Source organism: Rhinolophus hipposideros (genome assembly GCF_964194185.1).
Source record: "Rhinolophus hipposideros genome assembly, chromosome: 13".
Taxonomy (NCBI): Eukaryota; Metazoa; Chordata; class Mammalia; order Chiroptera; family Rhinolophidae; genus Rhinolophus; species Rhinolophus hipposideros.
This window is the reverse complement of record NC_138059.1, coordinates 18,695,301-18,715,368: the sequence shown is the minus strand read 5'-3', so window position 1 is coordinate 18,715,368 and position 20,068 is coordinate 18,695,301. Positions and strand designations below refer to the sequence as shown.

Genomic DNA, 20,068 nt, shown 5'->3' with positions numbered 1-20,068 from the left:
AAAGTTTCCAAAACACCAAACCATCTCTAATTTGTTAAATCAGTGAGTTAAATTCACTGAATCTAAGTAAAATTAAGTATATCTAATTCAACCCAATATATCCAAAATATTGTCATTTCAAAATGTCATTAATATAAAATTGTTAATGTGATAGTTAAACATTATTTTTTTCATACCAGGTCTTAGAAACCCAACTGTGCGTTTTACACCTACGGCACATTTCAATTCAGACTAGCGGCATTTCAAGGTTCAACAACCACATGTGGCTAGTTACTACTGGATTACACGGTACCATGCTTGATAAACTATTTGCACACTGGTTCATGACTTCCGTACTTTGCTCATGCTGTGTGATTTCTTGGCCTGGATCTCTCGTTGCATCTTTATTCCTCAAACCAGATGCATTCCAGGCACCATCTCCTGGTAAGTTTTTGTGGACCTCCCAGGCCAAGATAGCTGCCTGCACTCAGCACTGCTTCTCAGTCACAGTACTGTCTACTTTGCATTAAAAACCATTCTGTTGCGTTTTGGTCAGCTCACAGACTCTGTTTAAGGGCAGAGACTTTGTCTTATTCATCTTGTACTTCTTAGCGCTTAGCACAGAACCCAAGTCACAACGGGGACTTGCTATGTAATCTTTAAACTTACACTAGCTGTTTTATTTGGGGGTAACTTCCTCAACTTCTCTATACCTTAGTGCATTCACTAAAATGGAGTGCAAATGTTCAGCATCACAGTGTTGTTCAGAGGATTAATTGACATGATACTTATGAAAGTCACTGACATAATTCCACATACCTAGGAGTACCCTTTACTTACTTCTTCCCAGAAGGCAGAAACCAGATGTCACTGATCTTTTCTATTACACCAATCAAAGGGGTGTACCAAACACATATTTCATGAAAGAATGACCAATTAATTAGGAAAAAAAAACCTGGTGTAAATGTACATGTAATATATATATATGTATATATGTACATATATATACATACATACATATATGTGTGTATATATATATACACACACACATACACATATACCTATATATATATATATGTGTGTGTGTGTGATTCAAGTTACTGTATCTCATATCATTCTTAATACCTAGATTATTCTACATTCTTAAAATTTTAACTTGAAATGTATATATGGCATAATTATATACTGTTCAACATTCTATATCAGCATTTTATCATTCATAAAAATGGATATTCTTTGTCTTCTTCCTAATATCTCCAAAATTAAATCAGATTTAAAATTAACTTATAACAAAAATATTAATTTTTTTTTATTTCTAGTTTATCTAAAATGTTGATGTTTTTTATGTTCTAATTTCTGGCATGAAATATAAAATGCACCACTGCCCTAAAAACATACTTCAGAGAGGTTTTCCCACAAATGACTATTTTAGAAAAAAAAGTCTGTAATTAATGGAATAAAAAAAATCACAACCTCAGAGCTCTAAACTGATATAAATTTAATGATTATATGAGTTGAACCATCCCAGAAAATACACTCCTTTTACTAACACACATCAATATAATCACAATTAAAATACTATTTGTGTAAGATTGCTACGGTATTTCAGATTGAAATAGCTTCTACTGAAATAGACTTTCTTGCCACTTTGATTTAGCATCTCACTTTCCCTTATCAGCAGATGGTAAGCCAACTACTATTTAAATTCATATGTCTTCTATAGGTATAGTTCAAATACTGAATAAAAAGATGAACAAATATTTTAGAGCTAATCAGATCAGCCTTCGAATGAAAAAAAAAGTTAACAAAGTGAAGTTTCATTTCCTACAAATTAGTTTCACTACATCATATTTAGATGACTGAAGGAATTATGTTTCCATAAACCACCCAGACAAAAATAAGTGACCGTATAAAACAGGACTACAGCAAAAGAGTTTCCTGACTTTGATTATTTCTTCATGAATCTTTGCTCTCTGCATGAATTCCAATCCTGAAAGGCAATGAATCTGGTACCAAAGGGATATTGTAGACTGTAGACACAATTCAACATCAAGGCTTAGAAGAACAGAATAATTCACCAGCTTTTTTTTGCATACATCTGTACGGGTTCTCTCTCCTCTCCCTTCACTATTTTCCTAAAGGGTCAAGAAAACAAACAGAACTCCATTTGAAGAGCAAAGCTCCCTGGCTTTATAGATTTCAATTCCGCAGATACAACCCCTACTTTATTCATCTCTTCTAGGCAAGGAGATTAAGATGATGAGGTTGGCTTTGTAGAACAAACAATGTACGCATTCCTCAGTTCCCAAAAGCTTTCCAACTCTCCTTTTTGGGTTTGTCTCTAGGAAGTCGGATGCTGAAGTTCAAGGAATAAAATCTACAAATATCTTTCTCTTCTTCATATCACACTTTCTAGGCTGAAAGCCTTGAATTCCCTGACTTGATCATAAAATTATTAGGATAAACAGTTCCACTGCACATTGCTTCTTATCTTGAGCTCAGTACTCAATGTTCTAAAAGGTTTCCCTTCTTTAGAAGAGAGCAGTAAAGAAATCTGGTGAAACTTTCTTCCCACATTTGAGATTCAACATTGTTAGCATCATGCTCTATAAACTACCGAATTAGCTGTGCAGAGGATTACTTCAACCAAAATGAAATAGAGTTAAATACTTTTTATAAAAGAATTTACATCAAGAAAATAAATTTTGGATTCATGATTAAAAAGAATAAGATAAACCTTTTAGGTTTTACTGGAGCTTTTTTAAGCCTAGAAACACCTTGGCAGATTGCTTCTCTAGATTCCTGTATCAAAACCTTCTGTCAACCCTGAGAAATCTCTGCTTCACCAGATAACTTAGAAAACATTCAAATTTGAAAATGGTCCAGTAAAGCTCAAATATGTTTTTTATTTTTCTGTGAACCCCAAATTGGTATAATTGATTTTTTTCCAAGAGTAAGCAACTCACCAAATAATATCATACTCTAGTGTTATTGAAAAGAAATTGCATGTAAGGAATAACTTCCCTAATCTTTCAGTCCTAAAATGAGTATTCAAATATGAATCAGTTTGTCATTATAAACTGAATTAATAGTAGAAAAATGATACAAGCAGTGCTGTAGTCTCATGAAGAAATTCAAATGTGGTTTTCCAATTTTTTAAAAAGTGCATATATTTTAAAGAACTCTATTCACTAAAACATATACTGATTGTAGACCTCCCAAAAGATTCTCAGTATGCTAGGACCGATGCAAAACAGAAATATAAAAATGGCAGTCTTTCTTTCTCAGGAGCTCACAATCTTTGAAAGGAGAAAAATTCACAAATGGATATAAGATCTGGTATTTGCTGTTTCTCTTCTATTGTTGCTCTATTGTATCCCAAACTTCTATAAATTCCCCTTGCTTTCAGAGGAACACCTCAGACAGGCACACATACTCTCTCTCTCTCTCTCTCTCTCTCTCTCTCTCTCTCTCTCTCTGTCTCTCTCTTTCTCTGTCTCTCTCTCTCTCCAATGGATCTCAATTTTAGGCCTGAGGAAAACCACAAAATCCCAACATTGCAGTGAAATCCATACATTAAAATCATAAGGACTAGAAACTCACTCCCATGCAAGTCAAACTGCCATGTTTGAAACTCATCTGCTTCATTGAAAACAGAACTAAGACTTCTGACTGAACCCGAGTATTGTGCAGTCGTTGTGCCTAGTCTTAGAAACGTAGGTCCAATTTGGGCTGGCCACAGATGGATAACAAATGAACCCAAGCTCATAAGTCCCAATGTAAACCTCAACTGTCACCTATTTCAGAGCTTTTATCCACCCACAATCTGGTTAGCTATTATGAATCAAGTGAGATTGATTATGTCATGATTAGAGTTCATGGTCTTCCTGCAAGTTTGGAAAGAACGACTTAAAAGTAGTCTACATATAAAATTGAAAAAGCTTATTTCAAATAGTGGAAAATCAGTACATGGAAGACAGCTCCATTACTTTTAAATGATTGTGCTGTGTCTTCACAGAATTTTTCAAAGAACTGGCAGAAATTCTGTGATCATCACACAATGAGGCTGAGGTTGATTTTTTTTAATGCATTTTAATTTGTACTTATTACAACAAAACCAAAGAACAAAAACATGATTTTTCTTAACATTAAATCAGTAAATAGACTAGTAAAAAGACATAAACCTATCTCTCAGATCCAAATTGTTTACAAGAACTGAAAGCCTTGAAGCTTAGAAGATTTTAATCAAGACTTCCATTAACCCCCTACCAATATCCCAGGGACTGTAGGAATTTTAAACAAAAGAGAAAGCAATGCTTTTAAAATGACTTAATGTAATGCAGTATTAAGATATGTAACAGTTTTAGCCATTAAACAACAGGTGACATATCACAGGCGAGGATTTCTCTTTCTTCTCCATGGCAAAATAAGACATTAAATAGGACATGAAAATGAGTCAATAGATTAAACCTCAGAGAAATGATTAGTGAATAAATCAGAACACCAATATATCAAACTACAATAGTCCTTACATATAATGAATCAATCAAATTAGCATAATACATATGGCATACATTTTTAAATGGGTATTCAAAATATTTTTCATTTATATTTTATTGTATTGTGGAATGGCCCTACATAGAATTATTTCAAATTTATACTTGAATAAGAGTGATTTACATATATATACTACACATATATTTACAGAAAGCATATTTGTATGTTAAAATAACTTTCTAGAGCTTATTTACACTAATTAAAGAAATTATTAAATTCTTATTTCAGACTTTGATTTAATACCCAACTCGAAAACTTATGCATTCCTTTGCGTTTCGCGGAGAAATAAAAAGACCCTTCAGGCATGCATGTTTCTGTGAATTTCTGAACCCTATCAATTGAAAGATTTTGCCATACAAAAAGGATCTTAAAATTTGATCTCTTAAATGTCAAAATAGTAAGTTTCACCCTAGAGGGGGCTCTCTCACCCACTACACTATTTTTTATTTTTTTTAAGCTGGAGTAACAAAGCTCACCTTCTACTTGGAATTTCTTTAGACTGGAGTACTTTGACAGCTCCTCCAGCTTTCCAAACACCAAAGTTCTGTTTTGTTTGTCTCACACCCCAGTAATTTCCTGCCTCATCCATCCCCATTTATCAAAACCCAACCCTTTTCCAGAACCAGCTGATAAGGAACCTCTTTCAGGAAGCCTTCCTTGATGGCTGAATAAAGAAAGGGTCATCTCCTCCTCTAAAAATAATGTAAAGAAAATAAATTAAAATCCTGCATTTTGTTTGTTTCATTCTATGGCACCTGACACTTCTTTTCTCATACTATAATCATTTTTCTAAACATTACTTCCCCTTCCGGTTTGCAGATGATGTAAACAAATTGGTGTCCATAGCTTGCCCATGCTGACATTGCTCCTAGAATATTTTATACAAACTGCACTTTCAATTTAGAGTCAATTATTAATGTCAATTAACTTAGAAGTCATTCCAACTCCTCTATACCCTATGAGAGATGCCATTTCCCACTGTCACTTAGGTATTTTCAGCTGAATGCCTTGCAAACTTGGGAGCTGTAAGCCTAGCTTCATTATTACACTCACAAAACAGCTCACTCTCGAATTCTGCTAATGGCCTACTATTCATCGAAAAGCTATATAGTCAAGAATGTGGTCTTTGAAGCCAGACTACACCGATCTAGCTTGACCCAGTCACTTACGAGCTGGGTGATTTTTGGCAAGTGACTTAACATTTCTGAGGCTGTACTTCCTCTGCAAAGTGGAGTTCAAGATGTCATGGGGTTACTATACAGATCAAATGAGTTACTGTACAGATCAAATGAAGAGCAGAGCCTGGCCCACAATTAGTGATTATTAAATGTTAGCTGTGATTAGTCTCCTCTTCCAGTTATCCCAACTCAAAGCCTCATTCATCATAACCTGCCTTCTCATGCAAACTTTGCCTACTCTTGAAGAGTCTCCATTTAGTGTATCTACGGAAATCCTTTCTCACTTTCACTATCCTAGTGTAGACTTTATCACTCGTAACCTAAGGGATTAACATACTAATCAATCCCCCTCATCTCAGCTTGGTCCGCCTACCCACCCCCATTCAAGCCATCCTTTGTAAAATGCAATATTAACCTTATTAAAGGTTTGAGCAACATGTCCTTGGCTCTAAATCCTGTGACGGTTCCCTAGTTCCTTCTGAAATACAAATTTTCAAATACGTACTCATGTAAGGAAACTACCCTAACCTTTATGTCAAGTCTTAGCGCCCCAAACTACACTGCACACACCTTTCGATCAAGCTTTTCTATTATCTATATCCTAAAAATGCTGGAAGTTAACCTCGCATTGTTCTCTCTACATAGCTCGCTGTGGGGACAGAGCCAGGAGTGCAGTTTCCAGGCTCCCGGCCTCACGTGGAAAGGTGCTGGCTCAGGTAGTAAATGGCCATCAGCTGTGACTGGATGGCCATCAGCTGTGGCTAGTTGGCCGTCAGCTGTAACCAGTGAGCCACTGGCCAGTAATATAACTGCCGTGGCTATGCTAGCAGGAAAAACGGGGGCTAGCAAGAAGATGGTGCTGGCAAGCACTGATTGCAGTTAGCACGGCGGATTGCAGCTAGCAAGTGAGGTTGGTTAGCAGAGATAAGTGGAAGGCAGGTTGTGGATCGTGTGGCTCCTGCTTCCTGTGTCTCCATCCCAGCCGCTAGAAAGAATATAGTGGTATGACTCCCATATCTATTGCTCCATGAGTGCTCCTTTTTGGCGTCATCCTATCCTGCGTTCTTATGTGGGGAGCAGGACAGGAGACCCCGCCTGACACCCTGCATGACACTTGCCCTCCAGGCAGTCATATTCACCAGCTGAAAGTCTAGTCTTTTTTTTTTTTTTTTTAAACCAACTCAGAAAACCCTTATTGACAACTACCTTCAGTCACTAACTTGAATGTGATCTATTCTTCTTTAAACACCCAAAGCTCTCCTCTTTCCTTGTCCCTTTTATGGAAGTCTTGTCTTGTAGCTGTCTTTCTACCTGGCTTAAAACCTATGCAAGATTGTGTATTAGTTGAGGGCAAGAACCTTGATTTACTCATACCCATACCCATTATAGGGTCTTTCCTGGTTCCTGAAACAATGTAGGTGCTAAATTATTTATGGGACAGCAAGAAAGTTAGAGACCAAGTATATTGGTCTGATTCTACAAAGTTACATTTTACAGGGAATGACTCTACAAAGTTACATTTTACTTTGGATTTCTATTTAAGTCTGAGTCTAGATTAGTTTGGTTTAGTTCATGTTGGTTCTTTAAAAATAAATCCTGAACTTAGTTGAGTATTAATGTATTTAAATTTAAACAATCAAATATGCATTCAACCACCCCCCCCAAACAAAAGGGTATTTTGTTGAAATTTCATAAACTGTAAATACAACTAGTCTCTAGTCCTATGAAAAAACTTTGCATGTAGCAGTAAGATGCTTAGAAAAAAAATGAAAATGGATTTAGGATGGTTTTCTACACTTCTTTTTAACATCTGATTTTCATTCTTACCTTACAATCATCTATGCAAATGACCCTGAGCAAATGCAAATATTTCAAAATAGAGTTTGTGTGCCAAATACTTCACTGAGTAGTTGTTGGCATCAACTTTATGTGATCACCAAAACATATTAACATTCAGAATCTTTTTGGAGATGGCTAAATCCCTTTATATATTAAATATATATTTACCTTGCAAGACTCATTTCAATACATTATATTATTTAAATAGCTATTTTACTTTTATAGTTAAAAGATTCCTTAGTCACCTTGACATTCAAAGTGAAATACATACCTAAGTGATTCTTTGTTGGTGCTTCAGAAATGCACTTTATTCAAATCATCATATTACCTTTTCCCCCCCTATAATAATGTTTAAAGAAAATGGTAGGGTTTCTATTTCTTAGCTACCACTGTGCGGCAATTCTAACTAATGAAAGTCCAGAAATGACACTGTTTTCCTATTTCGCAAGAGTATATGCACATGGCCCGGTAAAGTGACCCGTACTTGCCAATAAACTCCACTACTGAGTAATCCCATAGAGAAACCCGGTTATAGGGAAACCAATTCTAACAACCTAAAATAGCAAGCAAGATACAATTATTGAGCTACAAGGACATTCAATGCAGCACTTTTTGTAATAGCAAAAATCGGAAGTAACATAAATGACCACCAACAAAGAATCAATAGACATCTTTTCTAATACAACTACCACAACATACAATGAAATACTATGAAGCCAATGAATGATAATGATAAAGCAGAATGTACACTAATATGAGAAAATGTCTACAATTTATCATAAAGTGAAATTGAAGTCTAATCATAAACATAAAAATCTATGTATGTGTATGTGTGAGTGTGTGTGTATGTGTGTCTAAAAAAGGATACATTAAAATGTTGAGTAGTCATTTTCTTCTTTTTGCTTCTTTACCTTTTTGAAAAATGTCTACAATAAACATATATTTATTTAATGAGAAAGAAAATGCCAAGAAATACTAATTTGACATCCTTTTTTCTTTGTGTAGATTCCTCCCAATTTCTTTCTCCATTTCATCCCTAGCCTCAGCCTAGAGGCCACCTCCTTTCTTGAAATCCACAGGAACTGAGTGGAAATATGATCATTTTCAGCATGACCACCCATACTACAAATACTTCACATATGAATAATGAGATATGAACTCTGAAGGAACATAAAGAATCTCAGATAGGTTTATAGTTTTAAGATTCAGTGGGATGAAAGTGAATTATTAACATCCATTAAATAGAGTTTGAATGATTCACAGCCAATTTTATTTTTATAATTGTAATGAAACAGCTGGGATTAAAGTCTATTCATAAGAAATTTGCACCCCACTTACTAAAATTAGTTTCTTCATCCAAAATTCTGATTTGAACATCTGACTGTGAACAAAACAGGCATCATCACACCATGCCAAGAAACTGAGGAAACAGACTTTAAGCATGCCATATTTTCACCAGTGTTATTTTATTTCTCATTGTGCACACTTCCCTTTACCATTCTTCCTAAGCAGCCCCTTAACAGCCTGATTCTTTGAAACAAAGTAATTTTCAAAGAAGGAGCTTTCTTGTGTAAGAGAAACTCCAAGAATATAATTATTGCAGATGTGGTACTATGGTGACAGTTGTTTACAATGTATGGATTCTCAACCATTAGAGGGAAACATGATTGAAGAGCCTGTGTATCAAATGTGTGATATCTCTTTGGACACCAGCGTCTCAAAGTGTAAAATACAAGATTTTTCTTTTCAAGTTGTCTGGGGTAGCTTTAAGTCATAGATCTCAACGGTTAAGATTTTCTGGAAAATGTACTTGACCCTAGAATTTGCAATTTTAAAGAGATGTGAGCATATCTATACCTCTCTCGATATAATTTTCCAAAGAAGGAAATAGTACATAAGGATGGAGTGACTCACCCAGGGTCACACGGCTAGTTAGTCACAAACTGAGGCTAGAACATAAAGCTTTCTTTCCTCCAATCCAGTACTCTTTCCACTACATCACAAGGGTAGAGTAAAAGAAAACAGGAAGTGTAATTTTACTGGAAAATAAAATCCAGTCAAGCCTGAATCACAGCCAGAAACAGCCTATTAAAGGTGGAACACACCCACTTCCAATCCTAACTGGAACCTCAAAGGGCTAGACATACTACTCAAGAATAATTAGGATCTATTTTGAAGTCTTCAGAAATATTGAAATCACCTGTGAATTTGAGGCAAGTTCTGAATTTTGATTTGATTTATAAAACCATGTTATATTAATTATGTTAATTTTATTGTATTTAGCATAAAGTTTTGAGAGGCAAATTAACTAGTTAATTTGTAGACCATAGGATGCCCATCAAGGAATCCACATGTTAAAAACTTTCAGTTCAGAATTAATTCTGTAATTCAGACAAAGTAGATGGATTTTCAAAAATTTTAGGTTGTAAATTCCTGACATTAAGAATTAGACAAACCAAACACGGACACCTCCTAAAGTATAGCCAGCATTGCTTCAATTGTACCATGCTTCGCAAAACACGTTTCTAAAAAGTTCTAAGTAAATAAAAGTGTTTTCATTTTTTAAATGTATGTAGCGGGAAAGAAATTTTAAGTTTCATACTGAGTTCTTGTTTTTTAAAGTGAATAATTATTTCTAAGTAAAGTGAATAGCTCTCTCAAATGTTATCTTTAAAAGTTTCTAGATTCCCATATATAAAAGCCTGACTTAAAACTTGCATATATAAAGGACATTGTACATGTTTTCATCAATGTTATTAATTGGTTAAGAATAGCCTGAGACAGTATATTGCTGGCATATAACAAACACAAAGTCCACACTAATTGAGGAAGTATGCTTTCCCTGTCCTTTTAATACTTCATTATAATAGAGAGTATTCTGACATTCAAAAATCCTATGAAAGTAAAATACTTTTTAATGGAATCAAGATAAGTATTTCAGCAACAAATAAAAATAAAGATCCTTAAATTTCATATTTTAAAAAAAAAGTTCCTTTTTGATTATTCTCCTTCAATGCCTACACCATTACCCGCCAGAGCCAACACACATCCAAGAAAAGTAAAAACTTTAAAACTGGGTTGAGAAATTGTGAAAGTTAATAAGACATCATCCATGGAGGCAAAATAAAAACAAGGAAAAAGGGAAATGTCCACCCTAAAAAGGGCCAACTTAGCTAAGCTGATTGCTTTCACTTAAGACACATGACTCAACTCTACTTAGGAAAATGGGTCTTGCTTGAAAATAAATTTCTCTACAAGATAGACTATGGTGCACATGCAATGTTAGCTAGGCACATCATCCTACATAACAGGCTACTGGGCATTTGTTATATTCCACATGCATGATGAGAAATAGCTCTTAAAAATTATCATTCGCTTTTTCTTTCATTATCAGCATTCATCATTAAATAAGTCAGCTTATAGTTTCACAGTTAATCCTTAACTAAACAGTTCTAGGATATTATTCTTCCAGCATTATTTATGAGCCAATTTGTTTTGTATCTTAAAAATGACCCTTGTAGATGACAGTGACTTGGACACTGAACACGATGTGTTATCAGTCATGAATTTTCTCATTTAAATAACTGGAATTACAGTATAAGAAATTATCCTAAGGAAATGATAAAACAATAAAAATCAAATAATAAAAGAAGGTTCATCAAAGTTCCTTTACCACCAAGAACTGGAAGTCGCCTAATTGTTCATCAATAGGGGATGGGTTAACCAAATTATGATATAGATATTTCATGGTATAATGGGGAGGCAAACAAACATTGTGGGTTATATTAGTTAATGGGAAAAGATATCCACAATATATTGTTAAATGAAACGAGATGATAAGAGGGAGGCACATGATTCTATACTTGAATAAGACAAACATTTGCACACATACAAAGAATAAATGAGACATCAAAATATGAATAGTATTGGTGGGTTGGAATTTATGAGCTTTACAGTGTTCTATATCCCCAACTTCTTTTTTAATAAGCATGTATAACTCGCATACTTTTCAAAAAGCAATTTTTCTGTTTTGTACATAAAACACATAAAAAGTTTATGTTTCGATACAACAAATTATTCTGAAATTGTAGAAAGCCATCCAAGCAAGTGATTATTAACTCATCACTGAGGGTCAACAGATTCTGGAGTCAAATTATCAGTGTTAGAATTGTATCTCTGCCATCACAAAAAGTGTGACCTTAGATAAGTTTATGTATCTCTCTGCCTCAGTTTCCTCATCTAAATAAAAGAGATAATAATAGCTTCAACCCCCAAGGGTTTTTAGTGAGGATGAAAGCAGTTCACTGAGTAAAAAGGTAATGGAAAGGCAGTCAACTTTATATCCTAGAAACTGAAATGTTTGGCAATTAATTCTACTTGGCAATTAATTATGAATAGCCATCTATTTTAAGCAAATACTTTATTTTTATTTTTATTTTTTATAGTTTTATTTTATTTTATTTTATTTTTACTTTTGAATGCTTTCATGCATCGGAATGTAACCGTTCTAAAGTATTTTGCCAGGTTTTGTCTTCCTCCTCGAGAATTGAAACTGGACAGCTACTAATGCACTGGGCAGCATAGCACAAGCATTCTTAACCTGCCAGATTCATGACCAGTTAAACCCAGAAAGTTAACTCGCTGAGAACAGAGTATTTTATGGGACATTAGTCTACCAAGGCTTTTTGCCCTCATGATTTAGTGTAAGCCTTGAATCCCAAATTGTAAACAAAATGTAACACCACGAGCAAATGCAGTTCAACAAACAAATCACATTTACCATTTCTTACTATTTTCTTCACACACTCTCATTTTTTATCAAAATCTGTTTTAAAAATCTTTCAATTGGTATCCAAATTCTCCTAAAACTTTGACTTGTAATCACTACTCATCTTTCTTAAAAATGTTAGTAAAATGATAAGTGCATTTTGCCTTTTAAAAATATATCTTAGCTTTTTCTGATCAGTCATGATGTTACAGGTAGGTAAATTTCCAGGGTATGAAATGGTTCATCCCATTCGTAATTGACATGCCAAAATTAAATCTCCTAAATTGAGAAACTATATTTTGTAAGAGGCAAGTTAACAGGTAAAATTATGTGTGTGAGCTATTTGATCATTCTGACATGAATAATGATACCAAATACTCAATCTATCACATCACAAATGTCCTGCACTTACAAAAACAAGACTCCTTTGCCTTATTCTTAATCACTGGTAACAACGTAAGAAAATATGCCATAAGATAAAGTATTATGGATTTTTTCTCCCAAAATAAAGTCATATTCCAGATTCTATTTTATTTGTAAGTTAAATCTAATTATAAACATCCAAAAAATGGGAATGCTTCTCCGAAATGAAGAAAGCAAGTTCTTCAAACTTCACAGAAACTATCTGCATCTCCTTGAACAAATAACCCAACTAAGTACAGCAATATCCTGATTGCCACGCTTCCTTGAGTTAACTGGTAGACCATTCTAGTCATCAGTGCCCTCGTCTGTAAATACTTAATGAAATTTCTCTAACAGAGTCAAAAAGAACGGAGAATAAAAGAATATGGCAATGGAAAGAGCTTTACTTTTTTGGTAGGAACAAATAACAAAATACACAAAACTCCAAGTTAAAAAATTTCCTTGGCATTTTAGGTAATTAACAGTTCTGTTCAATCCATCCATCAGACGGGACTTTGCCAGAAAAATACTAGATTCACATCAATGCTGTGCAGCTCATGGCTGACACACTTTTGAATCATTCTGTATCTATGCTCCTGAAACTTGGACCACCTTTTATACACTCTTCACTTCCAACATCTAAAACTGCTCCACAATGGGTTGCTTTCGGGGCCCTGTTATCTCCCGACTTACACAGTCTGTGAAAAAAGGAAGCCAAGCAAAAGATAGTTATACAGGAAATAATTAACAGATACTGTGCTTAAGGATACCATTTCACAGTGACTACACACTTACAGCCCAATTCACTCAAAGATACATCTGCTTCCCCTGCCTTGGAAACTTGGGCCAGCAGAACTATGCCAGACTTCACAAAAGGCCTCGGTTAAAAAAAAGGAAAAAAAAAAGTGCTTTTTAGAAATACTGGGGCCAATGGAGCTGACTTATAAAAAAGAAATTAGAATAACAGGAAATCCTATTAGTCAAACCCATGAAACCAAACATGTAGGTATCAAATTGGTTTTAGTTGTGATCTACTTTCAAAAATGGTATGCCAACATAAAAAAACCAATACGAATAACCAATAAGAAAAAGAAAATAAGCTAGCAAGATTTTATTTACTAAAAATAATTAAAATGGTCCAGTTCATTATTACATATAACTGTTTCAATGAATGGATTGTGTTTTTAGAGTAAATCTATAATATATTTGAATTAAATCATACCCTTTTCGAATAGGTGACAACAGAAATATTTCTATGTAGGGCAGAAGCACAGAGATACACAAGGATTGTTACACTCTGGGTATAGTGAATGGTTTTTAATGCTTTATTCTTGAGCAAATCAAATATGAACGGCTACCTGAAGAGAAATGTTTATCAAAATGGCCTAAAAACTACTGTTTTATAAGCGATGATTAGAAAGATGTATACTTCCCATATTTCCTGGTATAGTTTGTTCTCTTTGGTATTTGACATAAACATATATAAAAAATTCAAATGGGGTCAGGAAAACAGTTACGTGCATAAACATGATAATAAGTCAAGAGCACCTCTATGATAACTGAAAAGACTGCTTTTAGTGTCATTAAACATGAAGCAAAACAATAAATATCAGCTTTTTCAGTTGAGACCATCTTTAGTTAAAAAAAGTTCCTGCGATCTTCTGTCAGTCCTTGTAAAGGCATTCAACACTGTCGCTTGTTTGAACGTCTGTTTGGCTGCCAATGGACTGTCCCCAAAAGAACATTTTTGCATCTCAATAGACTGTCCGGTATCAACAATCTTTAAACTATAAATTTAACGCCTCTGAAGAAAGGGGAAATAACATCTGCTTTGTACTGTCTTGGTATCACATTTACAAAATGAACAAATCATCATACTACTTTGCCCTTATCTAGAACCCTGCATCTGACGATCTCAAGTGGCCTGACAAACATTAATTAACTAAGCTGCACAGCACTCCTGTGAGGACGGCAGGCATACGATCCCCTCTGAGAGAGATGAACGGAGATTCTTGGAGGCCCTTCCTTTGATAGTCAGTGGTTCAACTTCGCACTCGATTCCCACAGCCCATGGCTGAACATCTCTGCCAAAAGCAAGCAGTTGAAAGAATGCATCTCAAAACGGACACAATTCCTAAATAAATGTACAGTAGGAACTAAAATCAGTCTTAAAGAGACTTTTCACGTAGATACATGAAGAAAGTGGACTGATAACTACGGTGATTGAACCTGTGGAAGAATCAGAGCCTATGATTCTGCTCTGACAAATGGCAATGTTGATTTGCCATACGCCACCCTAAACGACAGATTTACCAACTAATCTTAATTATACTTCTGAGATTCATTAACAAACAAAAAAATGCATTTGATACTGGCAAAATCTTTGTGAAATATAATGACAGATGTTTTGTTCCTATCAGTGTGGTTATCAGCTAAAAGAAAGTTTTTCGGGATAAAACTCAATCTAAAAAGTCAATTACAAGAAGGAAATCTAGAATTTCTTATCCAGAAATAATAATAAGATGAACACAGTTGCATCTGCACAAGAGTCTATCTAGTAAATAAATAAATCAATACTTTTGTCGGACCATATTAGGTTGGTGGAAAAGTAATTGCGGTTTTCGCAATTATTTTTAAACTTTTAAAGCACAATTACTTTTGCACCAGCCTAATACATTATAGAAGAGACTGGTGCAGAAATAAGGCACACAACTGTACTGAGTTCTCACTCTACTACACTGTTTAGGTTAAAATGAGAAAGAGACATCTATAGGAATATATAAAACCAATTAAGTTTTGCTTTTAGCACAGGCAATATTAAATATGTTAACCTCTTCACAGAGCCAAATTTTAAGTTGAAATAAAAACATTGCATTTAAAAACATTTCCCGGACCTTATTCATGTTTTAAAAAATCTATTCTAGAACTTTTAAAAGAGTAACAAGTTTTCATATAAACCTGGACTATTTCTAGCAGAGTCAAAAGGCTTTTTAAATATCTCTTCCTACTCACAAAGAAAAAAACCCCCGATTTTATAAAACCATTGTGTAATGGATACACAGCAAAAACATAACTTTCATAAAGCAAATCACGAGATAATGCGTATGTTATTGTGTCCCCCGCCACTCAAAGCACAATGGTCAACACAGATCACATACACAACTTAAATTTTTTTATAAGAAGATCAATTCCATACTACTAACAAAGAAACAGTATGAAGACATTCACTAAATGAAAATATACGTAAGTAATCTGTTACTAAACATAAAACTAAAAGTCAAATACTGACTTATGCAAAAACAAAAAACAAAACAACCCAGAATATTTTAAAACTTTAGCTCTTCTCTGTGATTCTGATATTTCCTTCCTTATTTGAGTACAGCAAAATTTCATAACTAAAACCAGTTTAAAAACGTATCAAAAAGACCAATATTCTGCAAACATAATTATATTCTCTGTCACATGACTCTAACTAGTCAGCCTACTCTTTAAAAATGTTTCCATTATTTACCAGCAGTGTTAATTTTAAATTAACATTTTCTGCTGGAAAATTTTCCATATTAACTCTTGATATCATGTTCTGAAGTAATTATAGATAATAGTCAACTTTTTACTGTTAGTATTAAAAACTATATGTACAAATGTATTTACAAATATGTGTATTCTATTAATTCTATATTGCGTGCACTATTCAATGAAAAATTACTTTTAAAACCTATTTTCCATTTCTTAAATTGCTTCTAAATAAACTTGCCAAACAGTAAAGTCATTTCAAGTTCTAGTGTACTATTCCCACTCAAAATTCAATATTGTATTCTATATTTACATATTTATACAGACCACTGTATTTTCATTCAAAACATGTAAATTACATTTGCATATTTAAATTGTATATTTCTAAATTTTTACAGGACACCACTACTATCTCAACCTCTATAATTACAAAATTAAAGTACACTGTTTCGCCTTTAGTAAATATGATGGTGATATTCTACTGGGTTTTCCCTCACTGATGGCAGAGAAGTAAACTGAGAAGTATGTATTTGCTATAACTTAGTAATACTAATTTCTAACACCAGAGTAAAATTCTTGTCAAATTCCCAATCAGAATAGGCTCTGCTTCTTAATTCTCTAAGGTGTCTTAAAGAGCTGATCAGCTAAGATATGTGTACATTACAATTTTAAAATTTGGTTAATGCATTAAATATTTCCCAATAAATTAAAAATTAAATTAGCTATACTTTCTTTTCCAAATATCCAATAAAACTGGTGATTTCCCAAAGCATTATTCAGATACAATGAAAACGTAAATTTTAAAGATCCACAGAAAATAATTTAAGACTCTCTCTCTCTCTCTGTCTCTACACACACACACACACACACAAACACACACATACACACACGGGGTGTCAAAAAATGTATACAAGTGACTTGTATTAATTTTTTGTTATTGGTATATATTGAGTATTACAATTTTAACACAGTATTTTTCCTTTCTTAAAACCTGTATACGTTTTTTGGCACCTTCTGTACACACACACACACACACACACACACACACAAATACACATATATTTTTAAAATATTGTCAGCTCTCAGAATTTAGTAGATGATGTCCAAGGATCACAAATCATATGGTTTGGAATTTTATGATTCTTTGTACAACATGGTTAAACAGTCTTTTAATGAAGATTTACTACTTCAGCAGCTAATGTGGAGGAACTGAAAAGACAGTTGAAATGACGCAACAGAAACTTGAAGTCAGGGAATTACGGAAGTGGAGGAATTGAAACAAACAAATGTTTAGAAAAGTATTATCATCCTCAGCTTAACTGAAGAATGTAACTATCGTGCTCAGGTTTCAGACTTCACTGCCTAATATATTAATTGCCACTCCAAAGTCTTAGTATATATAAATGGTGGCAGAAAAAGTAATATTCCAGAAACAGTCAAAAAGAGTCAAACAATTTGGTTTCCAATGAAGGTGTCCCAGATGAAAACAATTCTAAGGTGGGGGAAAGAGTGGGGAGCTCTAGTGATAGATGTTAAGTTACCCATTTACACCATGCACTCACGATGCAATATGAAAATTTAAATTTAAAAATCTAGGACATGTCATTCCTGCCTTAGAACCAGAAACCATAAGATCTACTTGAGACCAGAAGAGTCCCGACACGCCAAAAATAACCAGCATTTACAATTATTACAATGCAGCTCCCTACATATTTATCTGAAAAAAGTTCCCTGATTTGAACACCCTCTTGAAGGACACAGGAACTATTTCTTTTCTTTCCAGTTACTTATATTACTTCCCCCATCTCCCCCCCCACTGCTGGATACTTCATTTTTCAGGGTACAGGGGGCATCACCTGCTCTGCACTGAAGCCTTTCTCTTAGCTCCAGAGTATGAGTGCAGCCAGAATAGGTAATAGCTTTTATAATTAACAGTGCACGTCTCAGGGGTGTTTCCTAACTCCACTGCAGAATACCTGAGAAGCACAGATAGGCTTCAGAGCATCAGCAGGAAATGAGAGCAGAGTAGCCAACCAGACGTTGGAAAGAGCAATTTTTCTCCACAGACCACATCCAGAGAGAACCAGTGGTCTGGTTCTCACTGATGCAGGTCAAAGCATCCGGCTGCCTGAACTTTATTTCCTAACTGGCTCTTTTGTTATGGTTAGCTGGTTTCTGATCCTACCTTAGATGCGTGAACAAAGCTTCGAAATCATCCAGAAGCTCAAAACTTTCTAAAGAATCAAGGTGAAATGTTGAAGCGGCGATGCCTTAGGCAAAAAACAAGCATCATTTATTGAGAGCTCATGAGTTTCAAAGTCTAAAACATTTCTTGACAATTGCTGAATCTACACAGTAGGGAGAGAGTGAACGAGGACCTTATGTAGAGGTTTGGTTTTGTTTTTCCACATGGGACTATGTCTTTCTTCCTAAAAGAGTCCAATAATATAAACTGCACCATTCTCTGCAGATGCTCTTCACACCATTCACACTTAAGTCTATCTCATTTTTCCCTTCTTGGCAACTCAAGGACAACGAAGCATTGCCACTTGTACATAATTACACTGTGAGTTTAAAAAAAAGCAAAAAAAAAAAACCCACTACATTTCTGTATTAACATCTCAACAAGGGCTTTGCATCCTTAGTGATTTAAATCTCTGCTAATTTCCCTATTCATCCTACACTGGGTCGCACCACCTTAAAATTTAAAAGCCATTAAGTTATTTTAATGTAACAGGTGTGCGTCCTTCAGGAACTGGGACTTTTCCAAGTGTGGCCTCATTGCTTTGTCAAGTCACCAGGAAGGACTAACCAACATTCAATCTGAGCTAAGAGCAGTGACAAACAAGTGACTGCCCACCATCGTTATCACGTATGTGTACAGGACACACACACACACACACACACACACACACACACACACACACACACGAGCTCCTTTCTGCCACTTCGTCCTTAGAAGTATAAATCCCCACACTGAAACAAATCATCTTGTTTCCCTTGGTAAGAAAGACATGATACTAAATGTAGAGAATGTGTGTTTCCCCCGTTTTCCCTTTAAGATATAGGAATTATTTAAAAAATAAACCTTCCTACCCGTAACAGGGACTGGGATTCGTCCTTGGACTTGTTTTCTGCGGAGGAAGCATACTGCTGGGTGAGGGCTCCCGTCTTCTCTCCGGTGGCAGGCACCCCCTGCAGGTACGCCTTGGTCTCCACAGCCAAGCCATACATAGGGCGTGCCAGGTGGGCCGCTTCTACGTTGGGGCTATCCCTTAGAGTCTTTGTCTGCTCTTGGGCGCCGGTCACAGGCGTCAGAAGCCCCAGGCTCGCTGGAGTGTAGGATGGACTGCCCCGCAGGATGTCAGCCCCTCTCCAAGTCATGTTGCGAAGGTCATCACTTGAACTCTCGGTCCAAACTTTTTCTTTTAGCCCGTCCTTATCGTCTAGCTTCTCCCTCTTCACCACACTCTCGGAAAGTGGCTCTCCCATTTTAGAGTCTGGGTTGAGCAGACTGTAGACCTTGAGGTCAATTTTGGGCTCCTCCTTGATGGTGGATATGGCCTGACCGTCCTCTTCGCCATTGGCTGTAGTGATGTCCTGTTCCTGGCAGTGAACAGTGTTGAAGTGTTCCAGTAGTGACTGAGTATCGGCAGCTGTGAAACTACACTGGCGGCATTTGTAGCAGCTGTGTGCTCTCCTGGAGAAGAAGAAAACAGTCATGGGAAATCGAGCATTCTGAAGGGCTTTTAAAAGACTTCTCTTTAAGCATCTGAATGTTATCTCACCCAATGTCATAGGTAGAACAAAATACAATATTCCCAACATCCAG

General features: G+C 35.2%; 1 protein-coding gene across 5 annotated transcripts in view; it reads right to left on the bottom strand.

Annotated features, from left to right (window-relative positions):
- TRPS1 (transcriptional repressor GATA binding 1) overlaps positions 1-20,068 on the bottom strand; it is a 240,607-nt gene that overhangs the window by 144,124 nt on the left and 76,415 nt on the right. For all 5 annotated transcript variants that reach the window (XM_081070309.1, XM_081070308.1, XM_081070307.1 and 2 more), the window contains exon 4: positions 19,333-19,936. In XM_081070309.1, the coding sequence (XP_080926435.1) occupies positions 19,333-19,936 (604 nt within the window). The remainder of the gene's footprint in view (positions 1-19,332; positions 19,937-20,068) is intronic.